At 35.1% G+C, this 19,922-nt stretch overlaps 1 protein-coding gene across 6 annotated transcripts in view; it reads left to right on the top strand.

The window, feature by feature from the left end:
* The window catches only part of LOC142237937 (uncharacterized), a 118,704-nt gene that overhangs the window by 80,526 nt on the left and 18,256 nt on the right, over positions 1-19,922 (top strand). For all 6 annotated transcript variants that reach the window (XM_075309410.1, XM_075309409.1, XM_075309414.1 and 3 more), the window contains exons 13-14: positions 2-101; positions 266-408. In XM_075309410.1, coding sequence (XP_075165525.1) covers positions 2-101; positions 266-408 — 243 coding nt within the window. The remainder of the gene's footprint in view (position 1; positions 102-265; positions 409-19,922) is intronic.

Consider the following 19,922-nt stretch of genomic DNA (forward strand, 5'->3'; position numbering starts at 1 on the left):
GGGAAATGCTAATGTCGTCTATAATGGTTCCTTCTATTATCACATGCTGAATTCGAGTAAGGTGGCCAAAATTAATCTGGGCTCTAAAGGCGATTTTCGAAGTGAGTACACAATAATAATAATGGAAAGGCAATTTTTGTAGTTTCACAATTTGAGATTTATTTGTTTGGATTTTTAGTTTATTATTCTTTTGGCAATAAACCAAGGGATCCCAGTTAATCCTTTGCTTTACCTCTCTGCCTCTCTCTCTCTCTTCCATTTTTAGCGGTAACATTACCTGGTGCTGGCTATGAACCTGGTCATAAATTGTACTCCACGGGCTACAACTACATGGATTTTAATGTGGATGAGGTTGGTTTGTGGGTAATTTACAGTGGCAAAGATTCCAGTAATACCCTGGTGGCAAAGGTAAATGCATATGAATGAGAATACACACATAAAGCCTCACATGTATTTAGTATTTAAATTCCCCATTTAGAAGGACTAACAATGCACCCACATACACACATATACATACACATGCCTTCATATACATTGAAATTATTGCTTACACGAATCGTTACCTCGTAATACCCACTTAAAGTGTAGCAAATAAATAAAGAGACACAAACAAAGTATAAGTGCCAAGATTCGTCTCTGTCTACACTAAAAAAAAGATAGACGGCTTCGAATGATGTTTTTTATACCCTCCACCATAGGATGGGGGGTATATTAACTTTGTCATTCCGTTTGTAACACATCGAAATATTGCTCTAAGATCCCATAAAGTATATATATTCTGGGTCGTGGTGAAATTCTGAGTCGATCTGAGCATGTCCATCCGTCCGTCCGTCCGTCTGTTGAAATCACGCTAACGTCCGAACGAAAAAAGCTATCGACTTGAAACTTGAAACTTGGCACAAGTAGTCGTTATTGATGTAGGTCGGATGGTATTGGAAATGGACCATATCGGTCCACTTTTACGTATAGCCCCCATATAAACGGGTCCCCAAATTTGGCTTGCAGACCCTCTAAGAGAAGCAAATTTCATCCGATCCGGCTGAAATTTATATAAAGCCCCCATATAAACCGATCCCCCGATTTGGCTTTCGGAGCGTCTAAGAGAAGCAAATTTCATCCGATCCGGCTGAAATTTGGTACATTGCGTTAGTATATGGTCTTTAACAACCATGCATAAATTGGTCCACATCGGTCCATAATTATATATAGCCCCCATATAAACCGATCCCCCGATTTGGCTTGCGGAGCCTCTAAGAGAAGCAACTTTCATCCGATCCGGCTGAAATTTGGTATATTGTGTTAGTATATGGTCTTTAACAACCACGCAAAAATTGGTCCATATCGGTCCATAATTATATATAGCCCCCATATAAACCGATCCCCAGATTTGGCTTGCGGAGCCTCTAAGAGAAGCAAATTTCATCCTATCCGGCTGAAATTTGGTACATGGTGTTAGTATATGGTTTCTAATGATCATTCAAAAAGTGGTCCACATCGGTGTATAATTATATATAGCTCCATATAAACCGATTTGACCTCCGGAGCCTCTTGGAAGACCAAAATTCATCTGATTCAGTTGATATTTGGTACGTGGTGTTAATATATGGCCTCAAACACCCATGCAAACATTGGTCGCAATAGGTCCATAATTATGTATAGCCCCCATATAAACCAATCCCCAGATTTGACCTCCGGAGCCCCTTGGAAGAGCAAAATTCATTGGATTCGGTTGAAATTTGGTACGCGATGTTAGTATATGGTATCCAACAACCATGCATGAATTGGTTCATATCAGTCCATAATTATATATAGCCCCCATATAAACCGATCCCCAGATTTGACCTCCTGTGCCTTTTGGAGAAGCAAAATTCATCCGATCTGGTTGAAATTTGGTACGTGGTGGTAGTATATGATATTTAACAACCATGCCAAAATCATATATATCCCCATATAAACCGATCCCGAGATTTGGTTTTGGAGCCTCTTGGAGGAGTAAATTTCCTCCGAGTCAGTTGAAATCTGGTACATTGTGCTAGTATATGGCCGTTAACAACCATACCTAGCTATCCATATCGGTCTATAATTATATATAGCCCTCAGATAAATAGATGTGCAATCACACAAAAATTGGTCCATATCAAGTTCATAATTGTATATAGCCCACATATAAGCGACCCACATATTTCAATTCTGGCTTTCTACGTACCGTGCAAAAGTACATATCGATTCGTAATTATTTGTAGACTTACCTATACATACCTTTTTTGTCTAATTTTTACCACGTATGGACTAACTCACAATTTAGAAAACGATTTAAGATACCACAACCCAATTAATTCGATTGTGGATGACAGTCTTTCGTAGAAGTTTCTACGCATGCCATGGTGGAGGGTACATAAGATTCGGCATGGCCTAACTTACGGCCGTATATACTTGTTGGTCCTAAAATATCTATAGATTTCTAATTTCAGGAAAATCGGGTTGAAAATACGGTTTCTACAAGCCCAAGAAGTACAATGTGTCTATATGGGGGCTATACCAAAACATGGACCGATAGGCATCATTTTCGGCACACTTATTTATGGTTCTAGGTTTCCAATTTCAGGCAAATTGGATAAAAACTACCGTTTCTATAAGCCCATGTCCCCAAATCGGGGGGTCGGTTTATATGGGGGCTATACCTAAATATGGACCGATACACATCATTTTTGGTCCTAAAATATCTATAGATTTCTAATTTCAGGAAAATCGGATTGAAAATACGGTTTCTAGAAGCCCAAGACCCCAAATCGGGAGGTTGGTTTATACGGGGGCTATACCAAATCATGGACCGATATAGCCCATCTTTGAACTTGACCTGCTTGGAGACAAAAAACGAGTTTGTGTAAAAATTAAGCAAGATAGCTTTATTATTGAAGGTTGTAGCGTGATTACAACAGACATCCAGACAGACAGACGGACACCGTTATGTGGTCTTAGAATTTCTCCCTGATCAAGAATATATATATATATATATATATATATATATATATATATATATATATATATATATATATATATATATATATATATATATATACTTTCTATAGTCGAAAATCGATATTTCGATGTGTTACAAACGGAATGACAAATTTATTAAACCCCCATCACAATTCTGTAGTGGTGGGTATAATTAGGATATAGATCTCATTTATAGAATTTTCAATATCTGTTTGCTTTTTTTAAAAATTAATAATGCTCTTCACCTACAATAAAATTGCAGTTTAAAATCTAAATAACAACAGGTACTTAAATTAAAAAAAAAAATAATTTCCTAAATAAAAAAAAAAACAAAACTAAACCAAAGATACAAACTCCTCAAAATAAGCTTTAGTCTATATTTGAAGCGTTATTATCTAAAATAAAGATTCAATATTTCAGTTATTTTAAGGACGATTTCTTTAAATCAAAAATGTTCTTCTTTATTGTAAGGAAATTTTGCCTTAGTTTAAAAACATACCATTTTAACGGAAGGACGCAAATTTCCAAAATTTGTGTTCTAAATTTAAAGAAAACAATTTTTGAAGCAAAAATTTTGTTTTAATTAAAATTTCATTATTATACCCTTCACCACTACTGTGGTACAGGGTATAATAAGTTTGTGCATTTGTAAGTAACGCCAAGAAATAGTGGTCATAGACCCATCTTTTAGTATACCGATCGGCTTAGAATTAAATTCTGAGTCGATTTAGCGATGTCCGTCTGTCTGTCTGTCTGTCTGTCTGTCTGTCCGTTTGTATATGTAATTTTGTGCACAAAGTACAGCTCGCAATTTAAGTCCGATCGTCCTAAAATTTGGCAGAGGGCCGTTTCTTGGGACAGAGACAATCGCTATTGGTTTTGGAAAAAATCGGTTCAGATTTAGATATAGCTGCCTTATATATATATCCCCGATGTGGTCATAGTTAGCGTGTTTATCAACCGATTTTCTTGAAATACCGTACATCCAAATATTTTATGAATCTCGAAAATCTTGCAAAATATCAGCCGAATCGGTTCAGATTTAGATATAGCTCCCATATATATCTTTCGTCCGATTTAGACTCATATGACCACAGAGGCCAAAGTTTACTAACGATCTTCGTGAAATTTTGGACAGAGGGTAGAATTGACATTCTACCAATGCTTGGTAAATTTGATTGAAATCGGTTCAAATTTAGATATAGCTCCCATATATATCTTTCGTCCGATTTGAACTTATATGGCCACAAAAGCCAGAGTTTTGCCGTGATTTGCTTCAAATTTTGCACAAGAGGTACGTTTAATAGTATCGTTAAGTGTGTCAAATTTTGTTAAAATCGGTTCAGATTTAGATATAGCTCACATATATATCTTTCGCCCGATTTGGAGTTATATGGTCTCAAAAGCCCGAGTTTTGCCCTGACTTACTTCAAATTTTGCACAAGCGGTACTTTTAACGATACTATTGTATGTGCCAAATATGGTCAAAATCGATTCAGATTTAGATATAGCTCCCTTATATATCTTTCGTCCGATTTGAACTTATATGGCCTCAAAATCCAGGGTTTTGCCGTGATTTGCTTCAAATTTCGCACAAGGAGTACGTTTAGTAGTATTGGTAATTGTGCCAAATTTGGTTAAAATCGGTTCAGATTTAGATATGGCTCCCATATATATCTTCCGTCCGATTTGCACTCATATGACAAGGGGGCCCAAAGTTATACTGCCATTTACGTGAAATTTCGCATAGATAGCAGAATTATTATTCTAACTATACATGTCAAATTTAGTCAAAATCGGTTCAGACTATATATAGCTCCCATATATACGTACACCAGAGTTGGGGAAATATGGTAGACTGTTACACATTTTAGACCCATTTTCAATGGAAGTTTTCTCCAATTAACTGGATAGCGTTAGCCGATTTACATTTTATTTCTAGAGATTTTGTAGAAGTAAAAAAATTGTCTCCTTTATATAGCTTCCAGCAAATGCGAAGTAGTTGAGATGGTAGCACAAATTTTGGCCTACGTAGGCGTGAAGGGTATAATATAGTAGGCCCCGCCCGACTTTAGACTTTACTTACTTGTTTTTTGCTAACATTGTGTTCCACCTCAGCGCATTAGCCGACTTAAATGTAAAATCTATAAGTATTGCAGAACTCTGTACAGATCTGCTCAGATATACAGAATATATGTGTATGGATTCATATAGTATCCAACACATTGGACGGATTTGATATGGTATCGAAAATGTGGAATTACAAAGTGGTGAAGGGTATAAAATAGTCGGCCCCACCCGACTTTAGACTTTCCTTACTTGTTTTTTTTTTATTTTAAATTTGTTCTTAAAGTTGTATAAATTGGGTGCTTTAAAATTTAGTTTGCTTTATCTTTAATACCACGTAAATATTTTTTTCAGTGTATAAATAACTGAGTTCAATTGGATTTTCGTTTGCATAAAAATACACATTTTAAAGTCCAACATCCTAACTCTAAGAAAAACAAACGCCTTCATTGAAAAGTCTACCGACTTTGAACTTTGAGGACAAGACAATATTTTCTGTGTAGTTGCATATGCATATGGTTAAAGGTATCCTATTTGCATTGTTTGTTACTTAAATCGCACCCAATAGAGCGAGGGATGTCTAATAAATTGCAATTTGCAAAAAATAAAATAACAGCTAAACCCATTTGACATAGATTTGTGTGAATGTATGTGGGATTATTTTAAGTACATTGCTCCTTGCTTGGATTACATATTCAACATGTGGCTATACGAGAGGTAACTATAGACATTTTAAGTCTATTTTTCTGAGAAAAATTAAAGTACCGAGTTCATCTTTCAATTAACTGGTGGAAGATTCTGATTTACATTTCCAAAGATTACCAAATATGAAGTCAAGGTAATGAGGTATTTGTAGGAATCTGTAATGGGGATCTGATGAGGACTTAGTTAAACGGTTAATGATAAAGTCAGCAATGTGTGGGAACTGGGTAAGCATTGATTTACACTGAACATTAAAAAAAAACATTGCCTCTCTGATAGATCTCCAAACTATGCATTTTGAATGCATCGACCGCTTCTTCCGTAGTCGAAAAATGTTTACATCTCATTATACCCTTCACCACTACTGTGGTACAGGGTATAATAAGTTTGTGCATTTGTATGTAACGCCAAGAAGGAGTAATCATAGACCAACTTTTTAGTATACGGATCGGCTTAGAATTAAATTCTGAGTCGATTTAGCGATGTCTGTCTGTCTGTCTGTCTGTCTGTATGTTCGTGTATTTTTGTTTGCAAAGTACAGCTCGCAGTTTTAGTCTGATTCTCCTAAAATTTGGTATAGGGTCCTGTTTCGGCTCAAAGACGATCCCTATTGATTTTGGAAAAAATCGTTTCAGATTTAGATATAGCTGCCATATATATTTTTCACCGATCTGGTCATAATTGGCGTGTATATCAACCGATCTTCCTCAAATTCCGTACATCCGAATATTTTATGAGTCTCGAAAAACTTGCAAAATATCAGCCAAATCGGTTCAGATTTAGATATAGCTCCCATATATAGTTTTCGCCCGATTTACACTCATTTGCCCAAAGAGGCCAATTTTTTGCTCCGATTTAGTTGAAATTTTGCACAGGGAGTAGAATTAGCATTGTAGCTATACGTGCCAAATTTGGTTGAAATCGGTTCAGATTTAGATATATCTCCCATATATAGCTTTCGCCCGATTTACACTCATATGACCACGGAGGCCAATTTTTTGCTCCGATTTAGTTGAAATTTTGCACAGGGAGTAGAATTAGCATTGTAGCTATACGTGCCAAATTTGGTTGAAATCGGTTCAGATTTAGATATATCTCCCATATATAGCTTTCGACCGATTTACACTCATAAAGGGTGATACGGTCAAAATTTGGTCAAGGGAAAACGCGTGTAAATCGGTGAGATCGTTTATTTAAAAAATCAAATTAAATTTCTTTTTCAAGTTCAATTAGTATAAAATTCAGGAAAAATATTCTGTTAGGCTTTCGCTTTTCCAAATCCGAATTGCCGGGCCTCACGCTTGACACCTGCCATCAGATTTTGTACAGCCACCTTGTCCACCTTCTTCGCCGCAGAAAGCCAGTTTGCCTTGAACTGCTGCTCGTCCTTAGCAGTTTTTTTGGTCTTCTTTAGGTTCCGCTTGACAATAGCCCAGTATTTCTCAATTGGGCGGAGCTCTGGCGTGTTGGGAGGATTCTTGTCCTTGGGAACCACCTGCGCGTTGTTGGCGGTCTACCACTCCATGGCCTTTTTACCGTAATGGCAAGATGCAAAATCCGGCCAAAACAGTACGGAACAACCGTGTTTCTTCAGGAAAGGCAGCAGACGTTTATTCAAACACTCTTTCACGTAAATTTCTTGGTTGACAGTCCCGGAAGCTATGAAAATGCTGCTTTTCAAGCCACAGGTACAGATGGCTTGCCAAACCAGATATTTCTTTGCGAACTTTGACAGTTTTATGTGCTTGAAAATATCTGCTACCTTTCCCCTTCCTTTTGCCGTATAAAACTCCTGTCCCGGAAGCTGCTTGTAGTCGGCTTTGACGTAGGTTTCGTCGTCCATTACCACGCAGTCAAACTTCGTCAGCATCGTCGTTTTGGCCGTCGTATTTTGTTTATCATCGCGATTTGGAGCCACTACCTTCTTGTAAGTCGATAGTCCAGCTCGTTTTTTGGCTCGATGCACGGTTGTAGACGATACACCCAGCTTATTTACGGCATCTCGGAGAGAGAGGTTAGGGTTTCGCTTGAAACTACCGGCAACTCTCTTTGTCGTCTCAGCGGCATCCGGTTTTCGATTTCCCCCCGATCCAGACTTCCTGGCTGTCGACAAACGTTCCCCAAACACTTTAATTACATTTGTAACGGTTGATTTGGCAACTTTTAGCGATTTTGTCAGCTCGGATTTTCGCGATGCGCGAGCAAAATTTTGATACGCTGCTCTTCTAGCTTGGACGGCATTTTGACAACTGAAGAGTGAATTCCAAAATCAAAATAGGAGCAACATTCTACACACACACACTTTCAAAATGAGGGGTGTTAAGGTTTTTTAAATGCAAAATTGAAAGAAATATGCAAGTTTATATCGACCAAATTTTGACCGTATCACCCTTTATGACCACAGAGGCCAATTTTTTGCTCCGATTTATTTGAAATTTTGCACAGGGAGTAGAATTAGCATTGTAGCTATGCGTGCCAAATTTGGTTGAAATCGGTTCAGATTTAGATATATCTCCCATATATATATTTTTCTGATTTCGACAAAAATGGTCAAAATACCAAAATTTTCCTTGTAAAATCGCCACTGCTTAGTCCAAAAGTTTTAAAAATGACTCAAATTTTTCTAAACTTCTAATACATATATATCGAGCGATAAATCATAAATAAACTTTTGCGAAGTTTCCTTAAAATTTCTTCAGATTTAAATGTTTCACATATTTTTTCACTAATATTGTGTTCCCCCCTAGTGCATTAGCCGACTTAAATTTTGAGTCTATAGAGTTGTAGAAGTCTATCAAATTCTGTCCAGATCGAGTGATATCGATCGAGTTGTATTTGGGACAAACCTTTATATATAGCCCCCAACACATTTGACGGATGTGATATGGTATCGAAAATTTAGATCTACAAAGTGGTGCAGGGTATAATATAGTCGGCCCCGCCCGACTTTAGACTTTCCTTACTTGTTTTTTTTTTTTTTTCGTAAGGGAATAAAACGGAATCATTCGTTCCCAAGTTAGGGCTAGACGGTATATGACCCATCAATTCAATGTTTCAGGTGTTGAAAACTGCAATGGTTTGAGCTGATGGTGTATCGATTTCGCATTATCGTAGTGAAGAGGGGTCCGTTTTCGTAGGTTGGTTTTCAAGATTTCTTGGAAGACCAAATGGTTGTGTACCACAAAGGATTGACAGAATCGTCAACGGACGATCATTTTCTTGGAAATGCTTCATGGGCGACGAACTTTTATTGGATTTGGCTCATTTAGAAAACCTAAATATTTTTCTGCTGTTTTTTCGGGCTCATATTTCATTCATCACCTGTCACGATGTCGAAGCATAGCGATCGAATTTTTGGAGCATTTCTTTCGACACGAGCCTTTTTTTGGCCGATTGACATATTGTGTGGAATTCAACGTGAAGAAATTTTTTTCGAGGATCAAATGTTCATGCAATATTCCCCACTATTGTTGGTTGTCTCAATCTCACGATGATGGTTTCCGGAACAACAACAACTGATTTTGAACGACCTTCACGAAATTCGTCTGGAAGTAAACTACACTGAAAAAATATTTACGTGATGTTAAAGATTGCGCAACATAAATTTGAGAATGCTTTGCTTAAAAGATTTATTTCATTAAATTAAAACAAACATTTTGTAAATTTGCGTCCCTCCGTTAAAGTCGCATGTCTTTGAACTAATGAAAATTTTTATTAAATTAAATAAACACATTTTTGATTTAAAGAAATCGTCCTTAAATGAACTGAAATATTGAATCTTTAGATTTAAGATAAAAACGCTTCAAATATAGGCTAAGACTTATTTTGAAGATTTACCGTATTTGGTTTGAAGTTTTTTTTTTTTTTGGAATTAAGAAAATATTTTTTACTTCGAAGTATCCGTCATAATTTGGATTTTTAAAGTGGCATTTGGTTGTACGTGAATAGCTTTATTACTATACCGGAAGAATAGAATGAGAATACGATAAATGAGATCTATATCCTAATTTTAATTTTATAGATCCAATATTTAAAGCCAGATAGATCGCAAAAACTTTTCTTATTTTAAAGAACCAGCATCCTTTGGCTCGAAATCAATACAAGAATCCTTAAAGGAATGTCAAAATCGTTGGATCCAAGTAAACTTTTTTTTAGCGTACAACGTCGGTTGAATTCACCACATAATCGATAATCACTGGTCCTTGACGGAGCTTTATTGACAAAAAGTGAATTATGTTAATCGATGCCCTATTATTGAGTTAATCCACTTCGAAAGTTATAAAAAAAGTATATACGGCCGTAAGTTCGAATCTTATGTACCCTACACCATGGATTGCATAGAAACTTCTACTAAAGACTGTCATCCACAATCGAATTACTTGGGTTGCGGTAACACTTGCCGATGGCAAGGTATCTTAAAACTTCTTAACACCGTCTTCTCAATTGTAAGTTAGTCCATACGGGGTATATATTAAACAAAAAAAAAAAGGCCGATTAAATACCTAAATAATTCAGTTTGACAAAATTTTCTATGGAAAACAAAATTTGACAAAAATTTCTATAGAAAACAAAATTTGACAAAAATTTATATTAAAATAAAATTTTGACAAAAATTTCTATAGAAATGAAATTTTGACAAAATTTTCTATAGTAATAAAGATTTGACAAAATTTTCTATAAAAAGGACTGGGGAATTCTTCCCACTTAAATATGAGCTAAATTATTAGTTTTTGTACCCAAAAGAAAAGCAACAACCGAATTCCAATTACAACAATGCAGCAATTTTAAATTAAGCCAAACGAAGTTTCAACAATCCACAAAACGGCGAAGAAAGCATCTACAGGGATTGATGGGAACAATAACAACAATGATGTGAAGTCTGAGTAAGATTTTCCACTTCCACAAAAGTTGAAGGTACCACCAGTAATCATTAGTTTTGTTGGGTATAGTAATAATTTTGACAAAATTTTCTTTAATAATAAAATTTTGACAAAATTTTCTATAGTAAAAAATTTTTGACAAAATTTTCTATAGAAATAAAATTTTGGTAGATTATTTTTGGGGATCGGCTATTTATAACTATAGACCGATATGGACTAATTTTGGCATGGTTGTTAGCGGCCATATATTAGCGCAATATACCAAAGTTCACCACGTACCAAATTTCAACCGGGTCGGATAAATTTTGCTCCTCCAATAGCTCCGGAGGTCAAATCTGGGAATCGGTTTAAATGGGGGTTATATATAATTAAGACCGGTGTGGACCAATTTTTGCATGGTTGTTAGAGACCATATACTAACACCACGTACCAAATTTCAACCGGATCGGGTGAATTTTGCTCTTCCAAGGGGCTCCGGAGGTCAAATCTGGGGATCGGTTTATATGGGGGCTATATATAATTATGGACCGATGTGAACCAATTTTTACATGTTTGTTAAAGACCATATACTAGCACCATGTAACATACCACATTTCAGCGGGATCGGATAAAATTTGCTTCTCTTAGAGGCTCCGCAAGCCAAATCGAGGGATCGGTTTATATGGGGGCTATATATAATTATGGACCGATGTGGACCAATTTTTGCATGGTTGCTAAAGACCATATACCATGTAACATACCAGCATGTAACATACCAAATTTCAGCGGGATTGGATAAAATTTACTTCTCTTAGAGGCTCCGCAAGCCAAATCTGGGGATCGGTTTATATGGGGGCTATATATAATTATGGACCGATTTGGATCAATTTTTGCACGGTTGTGAGAGACCATATACCAACACCATGTACTAATTTTCAGCCGGATCGGATGAATTTTGCTCCTCCAAGAGGCTGCGCAAGCCAAATCTGAGCGTCGGTTTATATGGGAGCTATACGTAAAAGTGGTCCGATATGGCCCAATTTCAATACTCCATCAATCATCAGACCTACATCAATAACAACTACTTGTGCCAAGTTTCAAGTCGATAGCTTGTTTCGTTCGGAAGTTAGCGTGATTTCAACAGACGGACGGACGGACATTCTTAGATCAACTCAGAATTTCACCACGACCCAGAGTATATATACTTCGATGTTTCGATGTGTTACAACGGAATGACAAAGTTAATATACCACCCAACAGACGGACGGACATTCTTAGATCAACTCAGAATTTCACCACGACCCAGAATGTATATACTTCGATGTGTTACACACGGAATGACAAAGTCAATATACCTCCCATCCTATGGTGAAGGGTAAACAAAATTGGTTATAAATTTTCTGTGGAAATTTGATTGTTTTGATGCCAAAAACTTTTGTAGTAACCATCGTAGCAAAAACTACATACATTAATCTCTCAATAGACAGACACATGTATATATTGTCTCACATAAGTTGCAACCATCACACACACACACACAAACGCATGCATATATAAACCAACACTCTCATATTCATTTCTAGGCAGGCATATTTGAATGTTTATGCTATGGCAAATGTCTATGTTGCACATTTGAATGGAGTGTCCGTGTATTCAGGACATTCATTCACCATTGCATTCACATTCTAATCAGATTTGGATGAGCGCACAACTACGACATTTGTATACGTATTTAAAATTGTTTAGATTGCTGACTTTAACGAAAATCCACTCTAGATTGAGTCTTCTCCTACACACACACACATACAGATTAACAACCATAGGAGACATTTTATGATGCAACACAGAGATAAAGACTATGACCAAGGAACTGAATGACATTTGATTTTCATGTTGTCAATGTTGTTAGTCCTTCTGTTCGCCTGTAGTCTTTTGTGTTGTTGCTACGATTATTTTCCACGACATAGACGTTATTATTCCTATTCTCTAAATCCGAAAGTCATATAATGCAAAAGGATATGAAAATATATTAGGGAGTATTGGGGGCGGGCTATATAGTTGGAAAGTTCAGTTGAGATCAATATTGAGTGCGTAAATCGAAACCTAAATGAGGAATTCAAATAAGGTACCCATTTTTTACCCATAAGTATAAAGATTTTATGGGAAAATTCTTACAAAATACAAAATATAAAATATTATTTATAATAATTAATGACATGATAATAATTAATGCTTACCTATTATAATTAGTAGAGGAAGTGAGAAACCATCCTATTTGAAATCATATAAAAGGCAGGTTTAGGCATGAATGAAAGTCCATGTGGAAGGTGCCCATGAATCACCCATCGGATGGTTAAAAAAATGCCAATTCAAACCAAATCACAATCATATGAGTCACACAATCATTTGGACCTACACTGAAAAAAATATTTACGTAATATTAACGATTACGCAACCTAAATTTTAGGATGCGTAATTTTTTTTTTTATTTTATTTAAATGCTTTAAATTTTTTTTATTAAATTTAGGACACAGATTTTGGAAATTTGTGTCCCTTGGTTAAATTCGTATATCTTTGAACTAAGGCCAATTTTCCTTAAAGTAAAGAAACACATTTTTATACCCTCCATGGGGGGGTATATTAACTTTGTCATTCCGTTTGTAACACATCGAAATATTGCTCTAAGACCACATAAAGTATATATATTGTTGGTCGTGGTGAAATTCTGAGTCGATCTGAGCATGTCCGTCCGTCTGTTGAAATCACGCTAACTTCCGAACGAAACAAGCTATCGACTTGAAACTTGGCACAAGTAGTTGTTATTGATGTAGGTCGGATGGTATTGCAAATGGGTCATATCGGTCCACTTTTACGTATAGCCCCCATATAAACGGACCCTCAGATTTGGCTTGCGGAGCCTAAAAGAGAAGCAAATTTCATCCGATCCGGCTGAAATTTGGTACATGGTGTTGGTATATGGTCGCTAACAACCATGCAAAAATTGGTCCATATCGGTCTATAATTATATATAGCCCCCATAAACCGATCCACCGATTTGGCTTCCGGAGCCTCTAAGAGAAGCAAATTTCACCCGATCCAGCTGAAATTTGGGACATGGTGTTAGTCTATGGTCTCTAATAAGTATGCAAAAATTGGTCCACATCGATCCATAATTATATATAGCCCCCATATAAACCGATCCCCAGATTTGGCTTGCGGAGCCTAAAAGAGAAGAAAATTTTATCCGATCCGGATGAAATTTGGTACATGGTGTTAGTATATGGTCTCTAATAACCGTGCAAAAATTGGTCCATATCGGTCCACTTTTACGTATAGCCCCCATATAAACGGACCCCCAAATTTGGCTTGCGATTGATCTAAAAGAAGCAAATTTCATCCTATCCGGCTGAAATTTGGTACATGGTGTTAGTATATGGTCTCTAACAATCATGCAAAAATTGGTTCATATCGGTCCACTTTTACGTATAGCCCCCATACAAACGGACCCCCAAATTTGGCTTGCGATTGCTCTAAGAGAAGCAAATTTCATCCTATCCGGCTGAAATTTGGTACATGGTGTTAGTATATGGTCTCTAACAATCATGCAAAAATTGGTTCATATCGGTCCACTTTTACGTATAGCCCCCATACAAACGGATCCCCAAATTTGGCTTGCGATTGCTCTAAGAGAAGCAAATTTCATCCGATCCGGCTGAAATTTGGTACATGGTACTAGTATATTGTCTCTAACAACCATGCAAAAATTGGTCCGCATCGGTCCATAATTATATATAGCCCATATATAAACTGATCCCCAAATTTGGCTTGCGGAGCCTCAAAGAGAGGCAAATGTCTTCCGATACGGCTGAAATTTGGTACATGGTATGAGTATATGGTCTCTAACAACCATGCAAAAATTGGTCCATATCGGTCCATAATTATATATAGCCCCCATATAAACCGATCCCCAGATTTGAACTCCAGAGCCTCTTAGAGGAGCAAAATTCATCCGATCCGGTTGAAATTTGGTACGTGGTGTTAGTATATGGTATCTAACAACCATGCAAAAATTGGTCCATAATTATATATAGCCCCCATATAATCCGATTCCCAGATTTGGTTTGCGGATTCTCTAAGAGGAGCAAAATTCATCCGATCCGGTTGAAATTTGCAACGTGGTGTTAGGTTAGGTTAGGTTATGTGGCAGCCCGATGTAACAGGCTCACTTAGACTATTCAGTCCATTGTGATACCACAGTGGTGAACTTCTCTCTTATCACTGAGTGCTGCCCGATTCCATGTTAAGCTCAATGACAAGGGACCTCCTTTTTATAGCCGAGTCCGAACGGCGTTCCACATTCCAGTGAAACCACTTAGAGAAGCTTTGAAACCCTCAGAAATGTCACCAACATTACAGAGGTGGGATAATCCACCGCTGAAAAGCCTTTTGGTGTTCGGTCGTAGCAGGAATCGAACCCACGGCCATGTGTATGCAAGGCGGGCATGCTAACCATTGCACCACTGTGGCTCCCTAGCCCCCATATAAACCGATTCCCAGATTTGCCTCCGAAGCTTCTTTGAGGAGCAAAATTCATCCGATCTGGTTCAAATGTGCAACGTGGTGTTAGTATATAGTCTCTAACAACCACGCCAAAATTGGTCCATATCGGTCTATAGTTATATATAGCCGATGCCCAATCACACAAAAATTGGTCCATATCGGTTCATAATCATGCTTGTCACTCGAGCAAAAATAATCTAGCAAAATTTTATTCCTATAGAAAATGTTGTCAAAATTTTAATTCTATAGAGAATGTTGTCAAAATTCTATTTCTATAGAAAATTTTGTCAAAATGTTATTTCTATAGAAAATTTTGTTAAAATCGTATTTCTATAGAAAATTTTGTCCAAATTTTACTTCTATAGAAAATGTTGTCAAAATTTTATTTTGGTAAAAGTTTATTTCTATAAAAAATGTTGTCAAACTTAATTATATACGTATTTAATCGGCCATTTTAAGTTTAGGAAGTTTTAAGATACTTTGTCATCGGCAAAAGTTACCGCAACCCAAGTAATTCGATTGTGGATGACAGTCTTCAGTAGAAGTTTCTACGCAATTCATGGTGGAGGGTACATAAGCTTCGGCCTGGCCGTATATACTTGTTTTTTTTTTATTAAATTTAGGACACAAATTTTGGAAATGTTCGTCCCTCCGTTAAAGTCGTATATCTTTGAACTAAGGCCAATTTTCCTTAAAGTAAAAAAACACATTTTTTGTTTAAATAAATCGTCCTTAAATTAACTGAAATATTAAATCTTTAAATTTAAGATAAAAGAGCTTCAAATATAGGCTAAGACTTATTTTGAGGATTTAGCATCCTTGGGTTTAAAGTTTCTTTAGGAATTAAGATTTTTCATAACATTTTGTACGTTGATGTATCCGTTATAATTTGGATTTTTAAAGTGTCACTTGTTTGTACGTGAATAGCTTTATGAATATGCCGCGAAAAGAGAATGAATATTCGATAAATAAAATGTTTATCTTCATTTTATTTTTATTGATCCTACACGCAAAGAAAAAAAAAACGTTTGGAAAACGTGTACCGAAAACGTTTTTGTTTTGTTAGAGTTTTTTGAATTGCTTCGAAAAATTTAAACTTTTATCACCAAAAAAATTCGTTTGTTACAAAATTTTTATTTTTTCAATAAAAAAAGTTATTTTTGAAACAACAACACAGTCCATTTCGTTTATATCCAACACTGTTTTTTCTGAATTTTGGTCTTTAATAAGACACATTTTACAGTTCAAAATTTAATATAATACAATGTAATATTGAACATTTTTTCGAAATCTTCCGAACATATCTGGAATATATGCAAAAAAAAAACTTTGGTCGAAGCAGGGATCGAACCCACGGCCCTTGGCATGCAAGTCGGACGTTGCAACCACTGCTCCACGGTGCCAAACTAAATGTTTGTTTCTGTTAAATAAACTTTGTTTATTCGGTTCGTGGGCGCCGCAAGCTATGCTATACAAAAATATAACTTATATGGATAATTATCTATTGATGACCATAACAGGTACATAGCTCAGTGGTTAGTGTGTTGGCTTACAAAGTGCATGGTCCGCGGTTCGATTCTCCGTCCAGGCGAAAGGTAAAAAAAAAATTAAAAATGTATAAAATCGTATAATTTCTTCTACATTGTTGGTATTACAGGAAAAGGTGTTAAGAACTAAAAAACCTCATAGATGTGAGAAAGATGTGAGGGAAAATGCAATTAGCAAGAAAACAATGTTTTTTTTTTTTTGAGTTTGTCTTTATGATTTTTAATTGTAATTGTTTTTATATCCTGGAAAAGAATAAACGTTTATCACAAAAAGTATATACTTTTCTTCCAAATACACTTCCTTACAGCGAAAAGCAAATGAGAAACGAACTTTGTCTAAAATTTCGTTTGGGAGGACAGAATTATTTTTTTGCGTGTAGATTTAAAATAATATAGGTAGCTAAAAATGTCTTTATTTTAAATAAGCCGCATCTTTGTCTCAGAATAAATACAAGAATCCTTTAGGGAAGGTCAAAATCTTTGGATCCAAGTAAACTTTTTTTGAGTGTAGGTTAGGTTAGATTAGGTTAGGTGGCAGTAATCGGGCTCACTTAGACTATTCAGTCCATTGTGATACCATAGTGGTGAACTTCTCTCCTTCATTTGAACCTAAAAAGCCGACTTGATTGTGATTTTAGAAATATCACAATCGTATATTCTTAATTCGCGTAGCACCCTAATACACCTGCTGGTGCATTATGTTGTGTAAAATTAAGCAAATTGCATTACCATGAAATGGCATATTTGTGCACTTATGCAACATTGTATAGAGACAAACAAATGTCATTATAAAACAGCAACATACAAATAAATGTATATCACACACACTCACTCACAAACCTACACACCCATCCCCAATACAAATGCCCTGTTTATTGGATCGTGTGTCGTTACTTTAATGCCACATTGGAGAGGATTAAATTGAAAGTCAGCATTATTTAAAGCTGATCACGTTGTTTGTAAAATAATCCACAATCAGGACTAAATAGAGGAATGAGGGAATTTGCAATTTGCAAGGATCAAAGATTAGACGTCTTAACTCACAGTAGATACACTGGAATAAATATTTCTTAGTGCGAAAGATTTTATCTTTCCTTTAAGGGTTTTGATACGTTCATTAAAATTTATATGTCTATATGAGCTTGAGATATTTATATTTCTATACCCTCCACCATATGAAGGTGGTATATTAACTTTGTCATTCCATTTGGATATGAAATTTGGAAATATGGGTCTCAGACCCCATAAAGTATACATATATTATGGGTCTTCGTGAAATTAAGTTGATCTCTGTCCGTCCTTCTGTCTGTTGGAATCTCTCTTACTTCCGAAGGAAACAAGCTATAGACTTGGATCTTGATAAAACTAGTTGATATTGATGTCGGTCGGATGATATTTCAAATGGACAATATATTAGGTATAGCCCCCATAAAAACCATCCTCAGGTTTTATTTTTTGAGCCTCGTTTTAGGAGCAAATTTCATCCGATCTGGTTGAAATTTAATGCGTGGTGTTACAATGAAATTTGATCTAATTATTATGCGATAATTGGTCCATATCGGTTTTATTTATACCCCTTTATCAAGATCAATAGCTAATGAGGCTTACATTAGCAAACCTTTTTTTATACCCTAAACCACATAGTCAGGGTGTAATAAGTTTGATCTGCCAACAAATGTGCCTGCCAGAAATATTGATTTTAGACCCCATAAAAGATATACCGATCGACTCAGAATCACCTCCTGAGTCGATCTAGCCCTTTGTGTCCGTCCATCCATTTATTTGTTGTTCGCAGGATTCCGGTCGCATTTATTAAGTTATTTTGATGAAATTTGGTACACGGTGTTGTTTTGGTACAATGACAATTCGGTTTAGAAATAGCTCCCACATTATGTATCACCAGATTTAGACAAATAGGGTCACATTCACGGTTGCCACTCGAGCCAAAAATATTCTACCAAAATTCGGAACAAATTTTACCACAAACCTATCAAACAAAAACCAACGTATGTCATTTCTATAAGAAATTTTCTCAAAATTTCACTTCCATAGAAAAGTTTGTTAAAATTTAATTTCTTTATGAAAATTACTCAATTTTTTTCTAAAGGAAATTCTCTAAATATTTCAATTCCACAGGAAATTTTCTTAAAATTTCATATCTCTAGGAATTTTCTCAAAATTTCATTTCTATAGAAAATTTTGTCAATTATTTTTTTTTAGGGAAAGTTTTGTCAAAATATTATTTTTATAGAAAATTTTTAAAAATTTTATTTCTATAAGAAATTTTCTTAAAATTTCATGTCTGTAGAAAATTTTGTCAAAATTTTACTTCTATAGAATACTATATCACAATTTAATTTCTACAGAAAATTTTGTCAAAATTTTATTTATATTAAAAATTTTGTCAAAATTTTATTTCTATTAAAAATTTTGTCAAAATTTTATTTCTATAGAAAATTTTGTCAAAATTTCATTTTTATGGGAAATTTTCTTAAAATTTCATTTCTATGGGAAATTTTGTAAAAATTCCATTTCTATAGGAAATTTTGTCAAAATTTCATTTCCATAGGAAATTTTCTTAAAATTTAATTTCTATAGGAAATCTTCTCAAAATTTCACTTCTATATTAAAGTTTGTCAAAATTTCAATTCTACAGGAAATTTTCTCAAAATTTTATTTCTCTAGGAACATTTCTCAAAATTTCATTTCTATAGAAAATTTGGCAAAATTTTATTTCTGTAGAAAGTTTTGTCAAAATTTCATTTTGATGGGAAATTTTTTCTAAAATTTCATTTCCATAGGAAATTTTCTTAAAATTTCATTTCTATGGGAAATTTTGTCAAAATTTCATTTCTATAGGAAATTTTGTCAAAATTTCATTTCTATAGGAAATTTTCTTAAAATTTAATTTCTTTAGGAAATTTTCTTAAAATTTCATTTCTATAAGAAATTTTCTCAAAATTTCACTCCTATATTAAAGTTTGTCAAAATTTCAATTCTACAGGAAATTTTCTCAAAATTTTATTTCTCTAGGAACAATTCTCAAAATTTCATTTCTGTAGAAAATTTTGTCAAAATTTTATTTCTGTAGAAAGTTTTGTCAAAATATTATTTTTATAGAAAATTTTTAAAAATTTTATTTCTAAATTTCATTTCTGTAGAAAATTTTGTCAAAATTTTATTTCTA

Source organism: Haematobia irritans, chromosome 5, assembly GCF_050003625.1.
Source record: "Haematobia irritans isolate KBUSLIRL chromosome 5, ASM5000362v1, whole genome shotgun sequence".
Classification (NCBI taxonomy): domain Eukaryota; kingdom Metazoa; phylum Arthropoda; class Insecta; order Diptera; family Muscidae; genus Haematobia; species Haematobia irritans.